At 39.3% G+C, this 20,708-nt stretch overlaps 1 protein-coding gene across 1 annotated transcript; it reads left to right on the forward strand.

The window, feature by feature from the left end:
• Window positions 1–2,124: 2,124 nt before the first annotated feature.
• On the forward strand, window positions 2,125–20,412 carry SARAF (store-operated calcium entry associated regulatory factor). Its single transcript, XM_029226668.1, has 6 exons — window positions 2,125–2,372; window positions 10,594–10,772; window positions 13,960–14,377; window positions 16,880–17,009; window positions 17,642–17,787; window positions 19,609–20,412. The coding sequence occupies exons 1-6, from the start codon at window positions 2,270–2,272 to the stop codon at window positions 19,632–19,634; spliced, it is 1,002 nt and encodes a 333-aa protein (XP_029082501.1). The 5' UTR covers window positions 2,125–2,269; the 3' UTR covers window positions 19,635–20,412.
• Window positions 20,413–20,708: the final 296 nt, after the last annotated feature.

Genomic DNA, 20,708 nt, shown 5'->3' on the forward strand with positions numbered 1-20,708 from the left:
ATAGTCCTGTGACAGTCTTTGATTTAGGTCAGTCAGGTGAGATTTCCTCGAGGGAGGGACAACAGCAGGATGAACAGGTGTGTAACTAGGAGAGAAAAGGGAAAAGCCATCATGGGGAAGGGACAGTGCTTACAGGGGTGGGGGAGGTGAAGATCACATTTAGGAAGCCTTTTGGGGCACAAGCCCTGGTGGCTGAGGGAAGTGCTAGTCCCCTAATTTCCTTTCTTTTTTAAAATTAATTTATTTTTGGCTGTGTTGCATCTTCGTTGAAGGCACTTATTATTTATCTGAACTATATTATTTGTTGGCTGTCTCTCCCACTAGAGTGTAAGTTTGTACAACGTTTTATGTTTGTTCACCACTGTCTAGAACTGTACATGGCAACTGATGGGATCTCAAATAACAGAAATTCTCTTTTTAAGGTAATTAGTGACCTCTACCTTTCAAAATCCAAAGGTCACTTTCAGGCTCAGCGGCCATGGCCCACGGGCCCAGCCACTCTGCGGCATGTGGGATCCTCCCGGACCGGGGCACGAACCCGCGTCCCGTACATCGGCAGGCGGACTCTCAACAACTGCGCCACCAGGGAAGCCCCCCAAAGGTCACTTTTTGATCCAAACTTTCAACAACAATGGACACTGGTGACCATTCTTTCTCTCAACTACCATACCACTGTTCTCCTGTTTGTTTCTTATACCTCATCAGAGATTTCTTTTCAGACTCTTTCTAGGAACTTCTGCTCAAGGTTCAAATGTTAGTGTTCTCTTAATTTGGTCCTGGGCCTCCGTCTTTGCTATATCTAAGTTCTCTCCCTATGAATTGTATCTCTTCCTGTGGCATTAAATACTGTCTTCTTTTTGATAGCATAACTACCAAGTTTACCTTGGCTTTGAAATTCAGACTTGTATATCCAAGTGTCTATTTGACATGTCTACCTGGATTCCTAAAAGTCACCTCAAACCTAACATGTGGAGACCAGAATTCTCTATTATCTTTATTCCAGTCCCACTCCAAGCCACCACTGTTATGCCTCCTCTTGTTCCACTCTTCCCCAAACTTACTTTGCTTCAGTTGCCCTGGCTTTGTTTGCCTCTCCCAACCCCTAAGTTTTGTTTTATTCATTGCTGTATCCCCAGTGCCTAGAACAGTGCCTGGCAGGTACTGTTAGGTGATAAATAGATAAAGGTGTTAATCAAATTAGTGAATGATGTTCCTCAAAACAGAAACTTAGGGCTTTTGCATCCACTGTTCCCCAGGCGGTGAAGGCTCTCCCCCGATCTTTGTATTTTCTCATCATTCAGGTCTCAAAGCTTCAAAATCACTTCCTCAGCAAGGCCTTCCCTGAAGTTGGTTCCTAGTCTCTACTGTATCACCCTGTTTTATTTTCATCAATGCACTTATCACTATTATCTTTGTTTATTAATTTATTATTTAATTTTGTTTATCTTAGTTCTCATCAGTGTAAGCTCCATGAGTACAGGGACCTTGTCTGCATACTCCAAGCTGAAAACAGCGCCAGACACATACTAGGCGTTCAACCTATATTTGTTGAATGAATGAATGAAGGAGAGAAATCCAGGACTGTCAGACCTCAAAGATAATGCCTATGCACTCTTAACTGTTTTCCCTGGCTGGTTCTTTATTTAGGTGGTAGTTTCTCCTCCGGATATCTTGTAAATTCCCACTGTCTCCACGTGGAAGGAAATATGTAAAGGTTCTGAGCTTCTGAAACCAGACAATATATTTCCGTGCTGCCTCTCTCAAATCCACTCTGTATTTAGCAAACTAATGGAACACAAATCATGCGCCAGACGCTATGCTAGTTGCTGAAGACGTGAAGTTGAGTAAGGCACAGTAGCGTCCCTCGGGAAGGTTATTAAGGTTTTGTAAATAACGTGACTACACTTAGATTTTGCGATGTGATGGTTTCAGTCTTCGCGCTGAACCTTTAGGAGGGCGGCCCTAGGCCCCGCCCACAGCCTCTGCGTCCCGCCCTTGTGTCCGCCCTCAACGGCGGCACCCCGCCCTCGACTCCGCCCGCAGCCGCTGGGCGGGGACAGCAGCGACCACTCCAGTTCCCCCACGCGCCGCCGCTGTAGTGACGTCAGACTGGCGCACGGACCTTCCCTGAAGCAGGAGTCCTGCGGTAGACCTTCTTTTTTCCGCGGCGGAAGCTGCCGGCGTCGGTGCTTAACGGTGCGCGGCCTTCCGCAGCCAGGGTTCCGACCTGCGAGCTCCCGACAGCCGCGCGCCATCTTCACCGAGCGCCATGGTGGCGGCCAGCGGGCCGGAAGCGGCTGGGCGCTGCGCTCTGTTCAGCCTCCTTTTGCTTCTGTTGATCGCGGGCTCTGCCCGGGGCTGGAAAGACCCTGGTGAGTGCTGCCTTCACTCCCCCCTTCCTGCTGCCTTCAAGCAGCGCTAAGAGGCTCCACCATTTCTGTTCGCCGCCCCTTGAGCCCTTCTACCCTAATTCCTCATTTCCATCCTCCTCGCTGTTCATCTGTGCCCTGCCTGGCCTCTTTGCTCTTCCCAGACGTCCTCCTGGACGAGTGTGGACTGTTGGGGAGTGGGCGGGGCGGGACTACTCTAGTGTTGTTAATGTTCCCTTCTCCCTTGCTTGGACTCCCAGAATTTGCCCACCTTCTTCTTTCTCGGGCTACAGCCCTCATCCCCTGGGTCTGGCTGGAAAGCTCGACCCTCACCTGCGCATTTTGCTTTGTTGTCAAGACTGTCTGATGTCATCGTCGCTGACTCTTGTCATGGCTGCCTGTTGCTGTACCTGGCAGTTGCCATGGCACCGGCAGTCCTTGAGTCACACTTCGTGGACAGGGCTGCAAACCTTGGAGGTAGGTTAGCAGAATCATGGACTGTACTATGTGATCACAACTCACGCTGCTTATTCTGACCATTACAGTGACGTTCATTGCGTTACACCAGCTTTTCCTGTTGAATTAAAAAAAATTTTTTTTGTGTGATGGTACACGATAAGTGATTTCTAGGAAAAATAGTTCTTTCATATCACTATGTTATTAGAATTGTCTAACGAATTTTTATGGGATCGAGAATATTCCATGTAATTAATACATATGTGTGTGTATATATATGTATACATACATACATACAGTTTTCCATTTAATAAATGATGCATGCTGTTAAGTTGGAGTGATGTAAAAAATGACTTTCAAACAATGAAAACATCATTTTTGTTTTGGGGAGTAAAGATGTTAAAAGCATGGAAAGTGTACCCATATTGCAGTCGTGATTTGGTGATAGGAAATGCCTGTGTTTTTGAACTTAAGCAACGGATTTATTTCTGTAGCTTCTTATTTTTTATTCTTAAATGCTAAAATGAGAGAGAAGGTGCTATTTGTAAGTACTTGATTTTGAGTACTCCTTTGATGTGGATGTTTTATTACTAATTAATAAAAAGCCAAGTTGGATTTAAATGTCTGTACATTTTCCGTATGTATTTCTAGAAAGTTTTATATAGATAGAAGACTTTGATCAGAATTACAATTTAAAAACTGGATTAAAACATTAGTTGAACCCTCAATCAATTCTTGAATAAAAAGAGGAGCTTTTAAAAAAAATGGTTTACAGATGAAGAGTCAGGGGAATAAAAAAACGGAGCCAAATTTAAACTAATAATGAACCTTTTCCTGGTAGCTCTTTGTCTACCTACTCTATAAAACTATTGTTCTGGAACAAAAGGCACAAAAATATTTTGCAGAGTAAACACAGTCAAACTACTTGGACTTAAATTACTTTTGAGGAACTATTTTATGAAGGCATTTTATTGAGTTAGTTTTTTCAAGTAGTTTTATCAAGCAGTAGTCAGTCCCTCGTTTGTCTTTTGTTTGACTTTGGTTGTACTCACTTTGTCTTCAGCTAACATAAAGCAAAAACTTGTCCAGAAAAAAAAAAATTGTACCAGTTCTAAAGAGATTACCTAAAAATTTTCACAATTCTTTATTGAGCTACTTTGTATTTGTCACTCTTCTGGGTGTTGGGAATATTGCAGTGAACAAAACAGTGTTTTGCCCTGGAGTTTACACCTATTGAGGAGAAATAGAAAATGAACAAATCAGGTAAATAGCGTGTCATATTGTGAATAGTGGTTTGGACATTGATAAAAACAGGGTAAGGAGGACAGGGTGTGCAGGCAGAAGCAGGGATTTTCAAAATATACGTTAGTCAGGGAAGAAGTCACTGTTAAGGTGACATTTGATGAGAACCCCGAAGGGATGGGTCTGCTATGACCTGTATTCTATCCCATTCTATTCTGTTCTATATTTTTTAAATATGATCTGTTTTTTTTTTTTTCTTTTTCTTTTTTTTGCGGTACATGGGCCCCTCACTGTTGTGGCCTCTCCCGTTGCGGAGCACAGGCTCCGGACGCGCAGGCTAAGTGGCCATGGCTCACGGGCCTAGCCGCTCCGCATCATGTGGGATCTTCCCGGACCGGGGCACGAACCCGTGTCCCCTGCATCGGCAGGCGGACTCTCAACCACTGTGCCACCAGGGAAGCCCTAATATGATCTGTATTTTAAAGGCACATTCTGTCTGCTCTGTGGAAAACAGACTGTGGGAGCGAGAGTGGGTGGGGGGAAGCTGGGAGGCCAATGAAGGGACTGCTTGTACAGTAAGTCCCGAGAGTGGTGATGGTTGGCGGCGGGGGGCGGGGGAAAGCAGTGCAGTTGGTGAGAGTGGTGGGCTTCTCAGCTGTTCTGAAGGTGGAGATGACATGATACTCTGAGGGATTAGATATAGGGGTTAGAGGAAGAGAGAAGACAAAGATAACTCCAAGGGTTTGGGTCTTGAGTGACTAGAAGGATGTAATTACCCTTTCCTGAGATGTGGGATTGTGGGAGAATCAGGCTTGGGGGAGTTTGGTTTTGTTCATCTTAAGTTTGAGACCTGCAAGTGGATTTTGATTTGTGAGTCTGGACTTCAGGGAACTGTGTGTCACCCTTGACTGATGTACTAGTGGAGTAAGGTTGTGAGCATTTTGTTCTTAGACCTTGTCTTAGTTCGAGCTGCTATCACAAAATACCACAGACTGGGTGGTAAGCAGCATTTATTCCTTGCATTCTGAGGCTGGGAAGTCTGAGATCAAGGTGCGAGCATGTTTGGTGTCTGGAGAGGGCCCTCTTCCTGCTCTGCAGATGACTGTCTTCTTGTTATGTTCTCACATAACAAGAGTGGGGGTGGGGCGGGGTGGGGGTAGGTGGGGGTGAGTGGGTGGATGGGGGCCCTGGTCTCTTCCTCTTCCTACACGGGCACTAATCCCATCACTGGGGCTCCATCCTCATGAGCTCATCTAAAACTAATCACCTCCTGAAGGCCCTGCCTCCAAATGCCACCACAGTGGGGATTACGGCTTCAATATATGTATTCTGGTTACAAAACATAGTAACCTTTAGGATCTCCAGGGAGGAAAGATGCTGTAGAGTCATGGTAATGATAACACATAGGTATATGGCTCCTTAAACATTCTCAATAGTATTTATCATACTTGATCACCTATTATGTGTCGAGTACTCTGCCAGATAATTTTAGTAAATCATATCTAAACTTCACAGTCAATTTTAAGGTTGATATCGTTTTAACTTTACAGGTCATTTCTATACAGATAAATTGACTTGGCCAAAGTCATATAGCAAGTTGGTGGTGGGAATTTAGTTCAGTGTTCTTTGCATTATCTCAGCCCTGCTACAACAAATTCAAGTTGTTATTATTCCCATTATTTAGTTTAATAATATTCTGATTTTTTAAACCATTGAACATTTTCATTGTTACAATTTTTTATTTATTAGGAGGTAGTTTGAGTTTAATATAGCATATTTTATTTTAGTATAGTTCTTGGAAATTTAGATATTTGGATCATGTGGAATTAAATTTTTATATAGCTTTAGGTGGATTTTATTCTAGCTGTGTAGTCAGCTATGACAAAACCATTTATTAAAGAAGACATCCTTTTTCCACTAAATTGAAAAGCCTGCTTTTGCTGGTTGGAGAAGAGTTTCCTTTCATTTAAGGAGTAGTCTCAGAATCACTATTCTGTACAGTATTACTGAGATCCCACTTGAGGCTACTGCAACTCATTGTAACTCAGACCCAATTTACTCTACTTCTTAAATTACTTGTGGGTTTGAGATGCATCATTTGTCTTTCCTCACACAGGCTAAGCAGGGCAGAAAGAGTTGTGCAGAATATTGAATTTTGTCAACGGTAAAGGATGCCATTGTGCTTTGTTTTCTAAATAAAATATGGTGATGCTTGATAAAAAAAATACACCTAGAACACAAAAAACCCACTTTATCTTGTATTGAATTTCCACATATATCTGGATTTATTTCTAGACTTCCTTTTGTTTCACAGTTCACTTGTCTGTTTCTGTTACTATCCCATACTATTTTGATTATTTTAATTTTATAGTAAGCTTTATTATTTGGTAAAACAATGCTTTTTTTTTTTTTTTTTTTTGCGTTACACGGGCCTCCCACTGCCGCGGCCTCTCCCGTTGCGGAGCACAGGCCGCGGACGCGCAGGCCCAGTGGCCATGGCCCACGGGCCCAGCTGCTCCGTGGCACGCGGGATCCTCCCAGACCGGGGCACGAACCCGCGCCCCCTGCATCGGCAGGCGGACTCCCAACCACCGCGCCACCAGGGAAGCCCCATTTTTTTTAAATTGACAGATTATTGACTTATAATATTAGTGTCATGTTTACAACATATTAGTTTAATATTTTTATAGATTATACTCCATTTAAAGTTATTACAAAACAATGGCTCTATTTCCTTGTGCTGTACAATATATCCTTTTTGCTTATTTAAGCAATGTATTCTTTTTTTTTTTTTTTTTCGGTACGCGGGCCTCTCACTGTTGTGGCCTCTCCCGTTGCGGAGCACAGGCTCCGGACGCGCAGGCTCCAGACGCGCAGGCTCCAGACGCGCAGGCTCAGTGGCCACGGCTCATGGGCTCAGCCGCTCCGTAGCATGTGGGATCCTCCCGGACCGGCGCACGACCCCATGTCCCCTGCATCGGCAGGCAGACTCTCAACCACTGCGCCACCAGGGAAGCCCTTAAATGTTGATATATTTTAATGAAAGTTACAGGCATCATGATAGGCCATAACTAAATCCTTCAGTATAAGCCTTTTTTTAATGAACTTTTCCCCACCTAGTAAAAATAACATTACATCTAACAAAATTGACCCTAATTTCTTAATATCAACTAATTACTCATTCCATAGCCAGATATCACAGTTGTCCCTAAAATGTCTAAACTAGTTTGTTCAAACCAGGGCCCAGTCCAGGACCAGTCATTGCATCTGACTGAATTATCCCTTAAGTCTTTTGAAAATGTAGAATGGTCTCTTTTTTCATGCTCCTGCTTTGCTGAAGGGATTGGGCCAGTTATCCTTTAGAATATCCTATGTTCTGGATTCTGTTTTCTCATGACATTGTTTTAGCATTTTTTTTTCTTCCTTGTATTTCTAGTAAGCTGAATGCTAGGTCCAAAGGATTGATTAGATTCATATTAAATACTTCTGAGGATTACATCATAGGAGATGGTGTAATATCGATCTTTATACCGTTAGCAGTGCTAAGTTTGACTAGTGGATTACAGTGGCTTGTTTCTCCCCCGTGAAGTTACATTTTTCCCCTTTTGTGACTAGTGAGCACTCCGTGTAATGTTACTTGGCAGCATACCAATACCCATTCACTTAATGATTTTAAAACTAATTAATCCTTTTCTGAATCTGTTTATTTAGGGGTTGTAAGATGGTGATTTTTCTAATTCTATCACTTCTGCATTTATTGATTGATATTCTTCAGTAAAGTTGAGATTTTCCTTATCAACTGAGGCTATTTCAGATTATGGTTCTGGCTGGAAAGTCAGGATAAACATTTAATTTAAAATCTTTAATTGCTAGTTTTCAAAGTGAGGTAATTGGTAGCCACTTTAAGTATAGACAAGTGAGTTTTTGGCTTTCCCTTTAAGTATTATTATGGATTCTTGGGTTTTCATAGATTGAACATGATTTGCCAAGTATAGTCACTATCTTGCTGGTCAGTCTTGCTTTTGGTGTCTGAAGGTCTTTCCCATCCCAGGATCATAAACATATTCTTTCTTTTTGTGTTTTCTTCTAGTACTTTTAATTTGTTGTTTATTTTGTGGTAAGTGTTTAACCATCAGGGATGAAGTTTTATACATTGTGCACATGATCAGTTTTCCTAATCCTGTGTTACTGTTTACATTATTATAGATTTAATTACAGATATGTTTTGATTGCTGTAACCCAATTTTCCTTTCTTTGTTGTTACTGGTTTTCAGTTGTCTTTTTACCATTTTATATGTTACTATATTACTTTATATTATTATATTTCTAGTTTTATTGTATTTTGGTGAGAGAAGCGTGACCAGTAAGTCTCAGCTTAGTCAAATTTATTAAGCTCTTTTTTTGGTAAATAAATATAAATAAGATCTGTATTTGCTGACGTGAGGGAATATCGTTGATGTCTGATTAAGTGCAAAAGCATGTGAAGAGTAATGTGCACTGTATGATTCAATTTTATAAAAATAAACTAACAAAAATCAAAACAACCCCTGAATATGTATCTGTTTGTGTGAGCAAGAAGAAGGTACTGACCAGGCTGCTAGTTTTGGCTATCACAGAAATGTGAAATTGGAGGAGCAATGGATTTCTCTTTTTAAAAGGAAAAAGTGTTACTTTTAGAGTTTAAAAAATTGTGAAATATGTATATGTATGTATGTGTGTATGTATATATGTGTGTGTATGTATGTGTGTATATATATGTATATGAATGAAAAGAGCTTGGGAGACCATCTAGGGATGTAGCTTCTTCTCAAGCAGCTTTCACCTTGTAGTGCTTACTTTAGTCAGCTCCAATTTAAGAGCTGCCATTTCCTGTTGCTTTTAGGGATTCCATTACGTGTGTCAGGTTGGTTCTCAGTTTTCCCACTTGCTGGTCTGGCACTTCACTTATATTTAGGACTAGTCACCTAACTATTGGTCCATCTGCTTTCACCTTCCAAAATTCTGTTACCATCTCCTTTTCTGTTTTGCCTGACCTTGTTTGTTCACATCGGCAAAACAATTCATTTATTGTACTTTCAGTGGGATTTGAGAGGCAGCAAATTTTGCTAATTTGACAGGTTGAATATAGGGAGTTGGGTGCTAACAAAATGGTGGAAAGTGATGTCTGCTACATCTGCAGCAGTGAACACTGCATGGCTCACATCAAGCCTTTTCGCATCCACGACGCTCATTACGGAACACTGGACAGTGTCAGGAAAACCCTGAGCCCCCATGACTGCCTGCTAGCCTGGGCACAGTCTGAGTTTAAACTCTGATCTCCGGATCTCGCTTAAGTCCCTCCGGTTGACAGAACCGAAATCACTTTTGGGATTTGTAGCTGCAAGAGGTTTTAGGAGTCTTTTAGCTTTGCAAGAAGTCATACCAGTTTGAGGGCAAAATGGGTGTTGAGTGAACCAATCCGCAGTATCTTCCATCATAATCTGAGGATGATAAGTAGGAAGACTATTCATTTTCCAATAACACTTCAAAATTCACTTATGTATTGATACATCAGTGCCGGCCATAATTTCCTTGTTTTGACTTCTTGTTTTTAAACTGCTTTGTCAATATGATTTTTAATTTGTGAAATAGTTTAACTTTTTAATTTTTAAAATTGTGAAATAGTTAAACCCACAGAAGTACACGATGAAAACCCACGTACTCACCACCCAGTTTTATTGAATCTTTACATTGTACTATATTTGCAAGCAAACCTCCCCCCTGCAAAGTAATAAAACATTAGGGATAGAGAGCGAAAGTCTCTGCTCTCCCTCTGTCCTCAGTGGTGCTCTGAATTTGATGTTTAGTCATTCCTATGAATGTTTTCATACTACTGGTATATACACGTATAGACCTTAAAAACACGTAGTACTGTTTTGCCAGTTTTCGTGGTTTATGTAAAGCCATCCTACTAAACATTCTACAACTTGCATTTTGCTTAAAATGTTTTTACTATTTCTATTCTGATACATGAATTCTAGTTCACTCATTTTAACTGCTGTAGAATATTCCACTTTGTGAATAGGCCAAAATTTTATTAAACCGTTCATCTGTTGACAGACGTTTAAGTCATTAAGTGTGCTTCAGGAACATTCATGTATATGTTTTGCTATTTTAATTAACCATTGATATTATTGTCAATTGTCATACAGTAGTACAACGTTTCGGGTTAATGAACTTTTGGTTCTGATTTTGCAAAAATTATGTGGAACTCACGATATAGAAGCAGTTTAGGGGACATCAATCCTGAAATGAAGGGAGACCTTAAAGGAGTGACTTTCTGACTTTTGTGCAAAAGGCGTGAAGGTTGTTGCGATGGCTTTGGGATTTGGGAAACAGTTCCATCTTCTCTTCCTTAGTCATCCTCAAAAGGCAAGAAAGAGCCTTACTTTTGAAAGTATTTTCGATGACAAGAGTTTTACTAGAATGAATCTTTCTATATGACAAGATATTTACCATCTGTTTATCTGTGTTCTTACTGTTTCAGACAGAGTATTGTTGCGGGATATAAAAGCTCTTACCCTCCACTATGACCGCTATACTACTTCCCGTAGGTTGGATCCGATCCCACAGTTGAAATGTGTTGGAGGCACAGCTGGATGTGATTCTTATACCCCCAAAGTCATACAGTGTCAGAACAAAGGCTGGGATGGTTATGATGTACAGGTAATACTCTTTATGTTGATGGAAGTCTAAATGGAATCCTTTTCAGTGAAGTGTTTATTGAGACATTATTCAGTATTTTGGGGAAGTACATATAGAAAATCTCCGGTTACCTAAAATATATAAATATAAATCAGTGATTCGGTCTCTGAAAGGAACATCCTCTGAAAGAAATGAACTGATTTTAAAGCCTGGAAATATTCATTGTAATCTTTATACCAAAACTTTCTCATAAGACATTAGTAAATTTTCAAAACTTTTCATATAGTTGGGGGTGGGGAGTAGAGGATTTCTTTTGATTGTCATTTCTCTGTCATTCCTCAAAGAATACCAACCTATCCTTAAAAAATAAAGTTAAGATGATAAGGAATTGTAGATTGTAAGTGGGGGTGGGGTTCCTGTGTCCCTATTGTGCTTCAAATGCTTGATTTTAAAAAGTTGTTTTAGAGCTGAGGGTGGTTACTTACGAGTGAAAGCATTTCAGTGGGCTTTATTGTCTTCAGGTCTTTGGCATTTTGTACTTAGGATAGACGACCTCCTTGAAGTTCCAAAATTTGTTATCCTTTAGAAATGGAATAGATTTTAAGTGAATTCAGTTTAAATCAATACGAATAGATTTCTACTTTGTATTCTGCCTGCTTTCAGAAAGGATTTAAGATGGTTGGTCATTCGGCCAGAAACTTGCTTTGACAGTTTTCCCTTCCATCAGAGTGATATTCTTGTTTGATACAACCTTTGTGCCTAGTGTATGCAGTTCAGGGAGAGAGTTCATATTTGCTTGGTGATATGTATTTCACAACATTTTTTCCTAGTCTTGCTAACCAAATTGCAGAATCTTCAGGTTAAAGCTGAAATTACTTTTACTTTTATATTACTTTCCAGTCTTGATGGAAAAAAGATACTAACGGCAAAGTCATTCATTAAACATATATTAAACAGTATTATACAAAAATGAATGATGGAGTCACAACCCTCAAGAAACTCTCTTCCTAGGAGAATAGATAAGACAAGCACTCACATTACATCTAGGTGCCAACAAAGTATTGTAAAGTCACGTCCAGTTGGGGGGATTGGGAAAGACTTGAAGAAGAAAGTATTATATGTACTGTGTTAGTAAGGAAGGATAACATTTTTAGAGCTGAAGAGATAGAGAAGGGAGTGAATGGCATGAGCAAAGTATAGAGGATGTCATACATTGACTTATGTTTAGTAGCAGGAGAGAGCCTCTTCTAATTCCAAGAGTATAAATATAATAATTAGAAGCCTCTTTTAGTATATGCTATTAAGGAAATGACAATTAACATGAAATACCGATAGAGACTGAGTTTATTTACCTAAATCAACAAGCTTATAAATCTTCCTCCAAATAAAATTATTTAAAAAATGGAATAGTGTAGAACAACAACAACAAAATAGAAAAATTGTGTATTATCCAATTAAAAACTTTTAGGCTTCAACAGACACCATCAAGAAAGCGAAAAGGACACACACAATAGGAGAAAGCTTTTGCAGTCATATATCTGATTGGGGACTTGTGTCCAGAGTATATGAAGAACTATTACAACTCAGTAAGAAGACATATAACCAAATTTAACAGTGGGTAAGGCATCTGACTAGACATTTCTCCAAAGAAGATATGCATATGGCCAATAAACATGTGAAAAAATGTTCAGCATCATTAGCTGAAAAAGTGTGCAGCATCAGGGAAATACAAATCAAAACCACAGTAAGACACCAGTTCCTACAACAGGATGCCTGTGATCAGAAAGGCGTAGTAGCAGGTGTTGGTGCGGATGTGGAGAGACCCTCATACACTGCCATTAGGGATGTGAAACGGCGCAGCCACCTTGGAAAACGGGCAGTTTCTCAAAGGTTTAAACATAGAGTTACTGAATGCCTAGTCATTCGACTCCTAGGTGTGTACCCAAGAGACTTGAAAATGTGTGTCCACACAGAAACGTACTAAACGTTGTAGCAGCGTTATTCATAAAAGGCAAAAAGTAGAAACAACCCAAGCGTCCATCTTTGATGAATGAAGAAACAAAACGTGGTATATCCATACGGTGGAATGTTATTTAGCCATAAAAAGGAATGAAGTGCTGATTTATGCTACAACATGTGTGAACCTTGAAAACATTCTGCCAGGTGAAAGAAGCCAGTCACGTAGGACCACGTATTGTATGATTCCGTTTACATGAAATGTCCAGAGTAGGGGAATCCTTGCAGACATTGGTGGTTGCTTAGAGCTAAGAGACTTGGGGGGAAACAGGAAGTGACTGCTAAAGGAGATGAGATTTCTTTTGGGGGCGATGAAAATATTCTAAAATTGATTGTGATGATGGTTGCACAGCTCTGTGAATACACTAAAAACCATTGAAATGGGTGAGTGTCTAGTATGTGAATTATATCTGAATAAAGCTGATATAGTGTACCTGAAGTTTGAAAGAGGAAGATAATTTGTCCAAAAAAGAGAAAAGCAATAGAACCAATCAGATCTCTTTTGGCTTATATCTTTTTTAATGTTGATAGAGAAGCATATTACCTACTCAGCTCAAAATAGTTATAGAATTCAAAGTAGACCTGGGCTCTTTTTTTTAAGCTGGAAAATTTTGAGGCTAGCATAGATTCTTTTTGCAGTTTTTCTAAATGTCTTTTTAAAAAAACTTAAGAAAATTACTTAATGGATTGGACCTTGGGAAAGGTAGTCCATGGTTTTTATAGAATTTGTGTAGGAAGTTTTTCTCAGAAGGTTATAGCGACAGCTACCAGATATTCATATATGATGCTGATATTTGAGCCTTAATGTTGAAAAAACCCCTATTTTTAAAGAAAGCATCTTCAACAGTGGTTAAAAAGTTGACATTTAAAAAATTTGCTTAAAATTAATAAATTAGGGAATGCTTGATATGTACAAAAGAATTCTTTACATCTATATGTAAGGAATAAGGAATAGTAATAAAATGAGCACTCATGTACCCACCACCTAGCTTAAGTAGAACGTTAATATCACCAGTATCTTGGAAGCCCCTGGTTTGCCCTCCCCCAACACAGAAATACTCGTCCTGAATTTTGATTATCATTCCCTTGCTTCATTTTGCTGTTTTATGACAGCTGTTTAGCCCAAATAATGTATATTAAATGAAAAAAAAATCTTTTGGTTCTAATAACCTGTTTCTACTTTTCTTCACAGTGGGAATGTAAGACCGATTTAGATATCGCGTACAAATTTGGAAAAACTGTGGTGAGCTGTGAAGGCTATGAATCCTCTGAAGACCAGTATGTACTGAGAGGTTCCTGTGGCTTGGAGTATCACTTAGATTACACGGAACTTGGCCTGAAAAAATCGAGAGAGTCTGGAAAAAACCATGGCTTTAACTCTTTCTCTGATTATTATAATAAGTTGTACTCCCGAGAATCTTGTAGCATCAGTGGAGTGCTTACCATCGTGATGCTACTTGCTATTGCCTTTGGAGTTTATAAATTCTTCCTTAGTAATGGTCATGATTCTCCTCCACCATATTCTGAGTATCCTCCATATTCCCATCGTTATCAGAGATTCACCAACTCTGAAGGACCCTCTCCTGCAGGCTTTAAGTCTGAGTTCACAGGTATGTTTTCCTAGGCAATGGCAGTAAGTAGGATAGAAGTCAGGTAGTGAATCCTGTGCTGGTTTCTGATATAGAAAATGGTTGCACTGGGAAACCAAAGCAGATTTGTCTTATTTTTTTACCTTCAACTTCTTTTACCTCTTGTGTTCTGTTTCTCTATGAGGTTAATTGTGATTACTATTTTAAGGATGCATGATTAAATTGCAAATCATCTCAATCAAACTTGATCAGATTTGGTAATAAGCATTTACCTTGAACTCTGTCTCACAACACACACAAAATTTTATTCACTGAGTATTACAGAGCTCAACATAAAAGTAAAACAATTAAGTTTCCAGAAGAAAACATAGGAAAATATTTGTCAGGGTAGGCAAAACTTTCTTAGAATGCAAAAAATACCAGCCAAAGAGAAAAGAGGGATAAATTAGACTTTGTTTAAATTAAGAATGTCTAGTCATCAAATACAACATTAAGAGAGTGAAAAGGCAAGCCACAGACTGGGAGAAGGTATTTGTAAAACATATTTTCAACAAAGCACGTGTGTCTACAGTACATAAAGAACTCCCACAAATCTGAGAAAAGACAGACAACCTAATTAAAAAAATGGACAGATGATATGAACAGCCATTTTATAGTAAAAGAAGATATCCAGATGTCCAATAAAAATTTGAAAAGGTGCTCAGCATCATTAGTCTTCAGGAAAATGCAGATTAAAACCTGAGTTCTTAATTAACCACCATTTAATCATCTTAATGGCTAACATTAAAAAGACAGAGTACCAAGTAATGGCAAGGATGTAGTTAACTGGAACTTGCTGGAAGGAGTTAAAAGGATAAAACACTTTGGAAAACTGTCCGTATCTACTGAAACTAGACATACGCCATCCAATGACCCAGCAATTTCTTTCCTAGATGCATACCTAAGAGAAATGCATGCATGTGTGTGCAAAAAGATCTGCACGAGAATGTTCACAGCAGCTGTATTCACAGCAGCCAAAAACTGGAAATAGAATGTCCGTAAACATTAGAATGAGACAAATTGTTTTTTTTCACACATTGGACTACTTACTATACATAAATTTAGGAAAAAACAAAAACAAAACTGATATATGCAGTGGTGGAGGTTGACTCTCATGGACATAATGATACACCAGAAGAGTACCTCCGTATGATTCTATTTATAAAAAGTTCAAGAATGGGTAAAACCAAAGTGTGGTGAGAAAAGTCAGAGTTGGCTTCTCTCTGACATGGGTGGGTATGTATTGGGAGTTGTCGTGAGGGAGTCTCTGGGTGCTAGAAAGGTTTTACTGATGTGGGTAGTGATTACATGCCTGGGTACATACATACAGATTTATTATGCTGTACATGTGGGATTAGCACAGTTCCCTTTATGTATATGATACAGCAATTTAAGAAAAACTTCCTCTGAGCAGAAGATATTTTTTTTTTGGTCCCTTGTAAGACCTGACTTCCCAACCAACAAATATCCTCCACTTGGATTCCTCCATTAGACACTCAGGTACAGCTCTCAACCTGGAGCTTCTAGACGTGTCCACACAGTAGAAAGGAAGTAGCTCTGACACGTGGGGTCATCTTCTAGTAGCTGATCTGGAGCAGGGCAGATGTGACCTTACGGGAAGAAACCACCCTCCCCTGCCTTAAAAACATATCCCTCCTTTTCCTTGTGTTTGGGAAAGGCAGGTGCTCCTTAGTTATAAACCAGTATTTTATTTTATTTTATTTTATTTATTTATTTATTTATTTATTGTGGTACACGGGCCTCTCACTGTTGTGGCCTCTCCTGTTGCGGAGCACAGGCTCCAGACGTGCAGGCTCAGCAGCCATGGCTCACGGGCCCAGCCGCTCCGTGGTATTTGGGATCTTCCCGGACCGGGGCATGAACCCATGTCCGCTGCATCGGCAGGCGGACTCTCAACCACTGTGCCACCAGGGAAGCCCTAAACCAGTATTTTATAAATACACTTTTTGAATACACTTGTTTATAAGTTGAAGTATTATTATTTTTTATTTTTATTCTTTTTAAAAATAAATTTATTTTATTTATTTATTTTTGGCTGCGTTGGGTCTTCGTTGCAGTGCGCAGGCTTTCTCTAGTCGCAGGCAGCGGGGGCTACTCTTCGTTGCAGTGCGCAGGCTTCTCATTGTGGTGGCTTCTCTTGTTGCGGAGCACCGGCTCTAGGCGTGTGGGCTTCAGTAGTTGCAGCATGCAGGCTCAGTAGCTGTGGCTTGCGGGCTCTAGAGCACAGGCTCAGCAGTTGTGGTGCACAGGCTTAGTTGCTCCTTGGCACGTGGGATCTTCCTGGACCACGGCTCCAACCCTGGTCCCCTGCATTGGCAGGCAGATTCTTAACCACTGTGCCACCAGGGAAGTCCCCTGAGTATTATTATTAAAGCATACAGATGCAACAATTGAAATGTCATATTATCTTTAGTTCTGTAGACTATGGTTTAAGAGAGGATACATAATCATTTTTATTTTTAGGACCGCATGGTGCAACTTCTGGTTTTGGCAGTGCTTTCACTGGACAACAAGGACATGAAAATTCAGGACCAGGGTTCTGGACTGGCTTGGGAACTGGAGGAATATTAGGATATTTGTTTGGCAGCAATAGGTAAGCTTTGCATTTATCTCACCTGCTCTTTAATTCAGCCTTGCTTTAGAGGCTTCTTTGTTTTACTTACAATTTGACTGGATTTGTTTTGTTAAGGAAAATAAATTATGGTGACATTACCCTATTAAATCAGATTCTCTGGGGATGGGAAAGAATGCCATCTGTGCTTTGATCAATATTATATGTGTTGTTTTCTTTCACATGTCATGCTTATAGATATGAGTTAGAAGCAAGACTGTTGACTCGACATCTGAGAAGGCAGGAAATAACACAACATTTGGGGCACAGTTGGCATTCTGGTTTGGTTGGAGAATGATAGAAGCAAGGGTGGAAAGAGCTTGTGACCAGATCTTGGAATGTCTTCAGTTTAAATAGTAGTTTAAGTTTAGATTGTATTTGAATGTGAATTCAGAAAGAAAGAACCTTTATTCCCTGTCATTTTCTTTCCTCATAGCAATGACCATAAGAATGGCAGAAATATAAAACAGTGTTTATTTTATGTTAATCCTAATATACCAGAACACTGAGGAAAAAACACTTGATAAAAATTGTTTTCTGATGGTTTAGGAATAGGAGGGTTTTTAGAAATCATAGTCACAAGAAAAATGCCTGACACACTTTTGTCTTTATAGAGCAGCAACACCCTTTTCTGACTCGTGGTACTACCCATCCTCATACTCCAGCTCGTGGAATAGTCGTGCTTATTCACCACTTCGTGGAGACCCAGGAAGCTATTCAGCGTGTTCAAGCTCAGAGCCAAAAACCAGAACAGCGTCAGGTGAGAGCAAAAAATCAAGAAGTTCCTATTCAGTAAAGTACAGAAACAATTTGGAACTTAGATGATTAACTATACATTTAGCAGTCATGGTTTTATGTGGTATACCCACCAGAAATATTAGTTGCACAATTAACTGAGATTAAAATATAATTCAGATCTATTCTTTCCTCCCACTTCTGTTCTTTAAAACTCAAACAGAAATTTGGTTTAGACTCATGTCTGTCACTAACCAAGGTTTTAACTTAAACCTTCCTGGACGTTGGTTTCCATGTATGTTTAATTCTGGTTAATCTCTAGGGGTCCTTTAAGCTCTAAAATGGGAATTTTCTAGGTAGAAGGTTGAACTTTTCAGTTTGGTAAAACTCAATAAAAATGTATTGAGCCATTATTTAAATCATTGTCAAAAATATGTTTATTGCAATGACTAAGAGGAAATTTTGTAAAGAAGCAGAGATAAAATATAAAAAAACAAATTATTTGGAGTTAAATATCTAGTTAATTAGCAGAGAATTGGAGGTAGTGGATAATGAGGCGGTGATAGATTGCTGGGGTTGGATTTGTCTTCTTCAGCAGAGGGAAGAAGTTATAGAACAATGAATAATTCTTGAAATTGACAGAAAACATATTTAAATATGTTTAGAAATGTCAGAGTGGAATTCTCATAGTGCTGGTGTGAATGAATTGATATGATCACTTTGAAAAGCTGTTAGGCATTACCTACTAAAATTGAACATAAACATACTCAAGATCCAGCAGTTTCACAAATACATAGTAACAGAAGTGCGTACACTTTTACACTTAAAGATAAGTACAGGGATGTTTGTAGCATCCTTATTCATAATAGCCTTCAACTGGAAGAAATCCATGTATCTTCCAGCAGTAAAATGGATGAATAAATTGAGTTATATTCATACAGTGGAATACCGTGCAGCAGTAAGAATAAGTAAATAGTTGTATGCGATAATGTGGATAAATTTATCAGATGTAAAGAAAGAAGCCAGACACACAAGAATACGTACAATATGATTGCAACATTCATGTTTTATAAATATACATGTTTAAAAACAAGCAAAACTAATCTGTGGTGTTAGATGTTAAGATAGTGGTTGCTTTGGGGGAGAAAAAGAGGTGGTAATAATTGAGAAGATATATAAAGATGTAACTACGTAGGACATAATGTGACAAAAGAAACCACATTCTCAGTGGAAACAAGAATTGTAAGAAACTGTATATATCAACTAGAAATGTATGGGACTTAGGTGAAGAAAATCATAAGACATTACCAAATAACCTACAGGAAGATCTGAGAAAAATTGAGTTTCCAGATGGGAACACTGTGGTCTTGTAACCTGTCTGTTAGCATGTTTGCATCTTGGGGGAGCTGGGGGTGCCTAGGTAACCTTTACCATCAAAAGTCTGTGACCCTCCCCCATGTTACTTCTATTTACCGCTGGAGCCGTGAGAGGTAGCAGGGCCTGGCTTAGGCTCCACTGGCCTCTCTGCTGTTTGGCTCAGACTTTGGGTCTTGCCTGTACCACGCTGGCCCCAGCACAGAACACGTCTTTGGTTTCCTGACTAAAAGTTATTGCCAGCAAGCATGTGTGTGTTTAGCAGACTTGATGCTGATTGGATATCTGGAAGGGCTCTTCTGGGGAGTTGATGCACTGAGTCCTGCAGCCTTGGTTGGCAAGCTCATTCTCTCCTTCTTCCCTTGTGTCTTGTATCATTTGCTAACAGTAAACGTGTATTACTGTTGTAATTTTATAAGCAATTCTAATGCATTTAAAAAAACTAATATAAAATTTACTCTTCTTATTCTAGGATATGGTGGTACCAGAAGACGATAAGAAAGTAAAAAGTTGGGATCAAACATTGGATGCAAAACTTCTGATTTTTCGTCACTTTCTCTTATAAAACGTGCCCCCTGCTAACAACTGGGGAAAGGGAATATGCAAAAGTTCTGTGGTGTTTTGTCCTGTATAGCTTTTTGTGTTCTGTTATTCGAGGCTAGGAGTTGACATATGACAAAATGCTTATCTAGAGAATCATGTTTGTGTAACATGCAGATGTATATTATAGTTTTTGAAATTGATGACTACTGTAGAATGCTGAGAATGTATTGTGTGATTTCTGACACCTGTGATGCCATAAGAAGCATTAAGAATGAAGGCTTTATACCAATAGACACTGAGTACAGAAATTTTCAGTCTTAGGTGGTTTTAGTTGTTGATTCATTACATCATAGAAGCGATAATAATCTATTTGGTATGTGTTATTGGGTGTTTGCTGTTCTTCAAACATTTAAACCAAACTTTGGACTACTAATTATACTTCCTTGTGTGTTTTGATCACTTCTGAGCTCAGGAGCTTTGAACCTGTCAGTGGTGTGTGGGGTTCTGGTAAGTGAGAACTACCTTAGGAAAAGGTAGAAAATAAGTATCTAGAAGGTTGTTGTGAATGGCAGTGTGCTGACAAAAATGCTTGAAGCCTCCATATTCATTTTTTTAAGAAGTAAAGTTCAAGTGCTTCAGCAAAGGTTTTCTAATAACAGAAGCATGTAGTTCTCTGTGGAATCTCAGATGTTGTAGCAGTCTGTGTCAATCTTACATTAAAATGACAGAAAAAATAAAAACAAACAAAGGGTTTTATTCTTTCTTTCTACCAGCCTTGACACAAATTGGTGTTACTTTTTTACCTTTTTTTTTCCAAAGGAAAGGGGGTTCATGCAGAAGTTCTCTCTCCCTAAACAGTAATTTCCTGTGGTAGTCTTGCCTTAGCTACTGGTCACACAAAAAACCTAAATTCAGGAATTCCCAGTTATAGTCATTAAACTTCATTATTTTGCTAGGAAAGACAAGAACAGATTTGTGTTGTTATTATCACTACATATACTACTAATTCTTTTTATTTATTGATTGATT

Source organism: Monodon monoceros, unplaced genomic scaffold, assembly GCF_005190385.1.
Source record: "Monodon monoceros isolate NGI ecotype Baffin Bay Population unplaced genomic scaffold, NGI_Narwhal_1 Super_Scaffold_17, whole genome shotgun sequence".
NCBI lineage: Eukaryota > Metazoa > Chordata > Mammalia > Artiodactyla > Monodontidae > Monodon > Monodon monoceros.

Coding starts and splice junctions, on each gene's coding strand:
- SARAF (XM_029226668.1), top strand. CDS start 2,270: ATGGTGGCGGCCAGCGGGCCGGAAGCGGCTGGGCGCTGCGCTCTGTTC. Junction 14,378..16,879: donor CTTTAAGTCTGAGTTCACAG/GTATGTTTTCCT, acceptor TTTTATTTTTAG/GACCGCATGGTGCAACTTCT. Junction 17,788..19,608: donor AAAAACCAGAACAGCGTCAG/GTGAGAGCAAAA, acceptor TTCTTATTCTAG/GATATGGTGGTACCAGAAGA.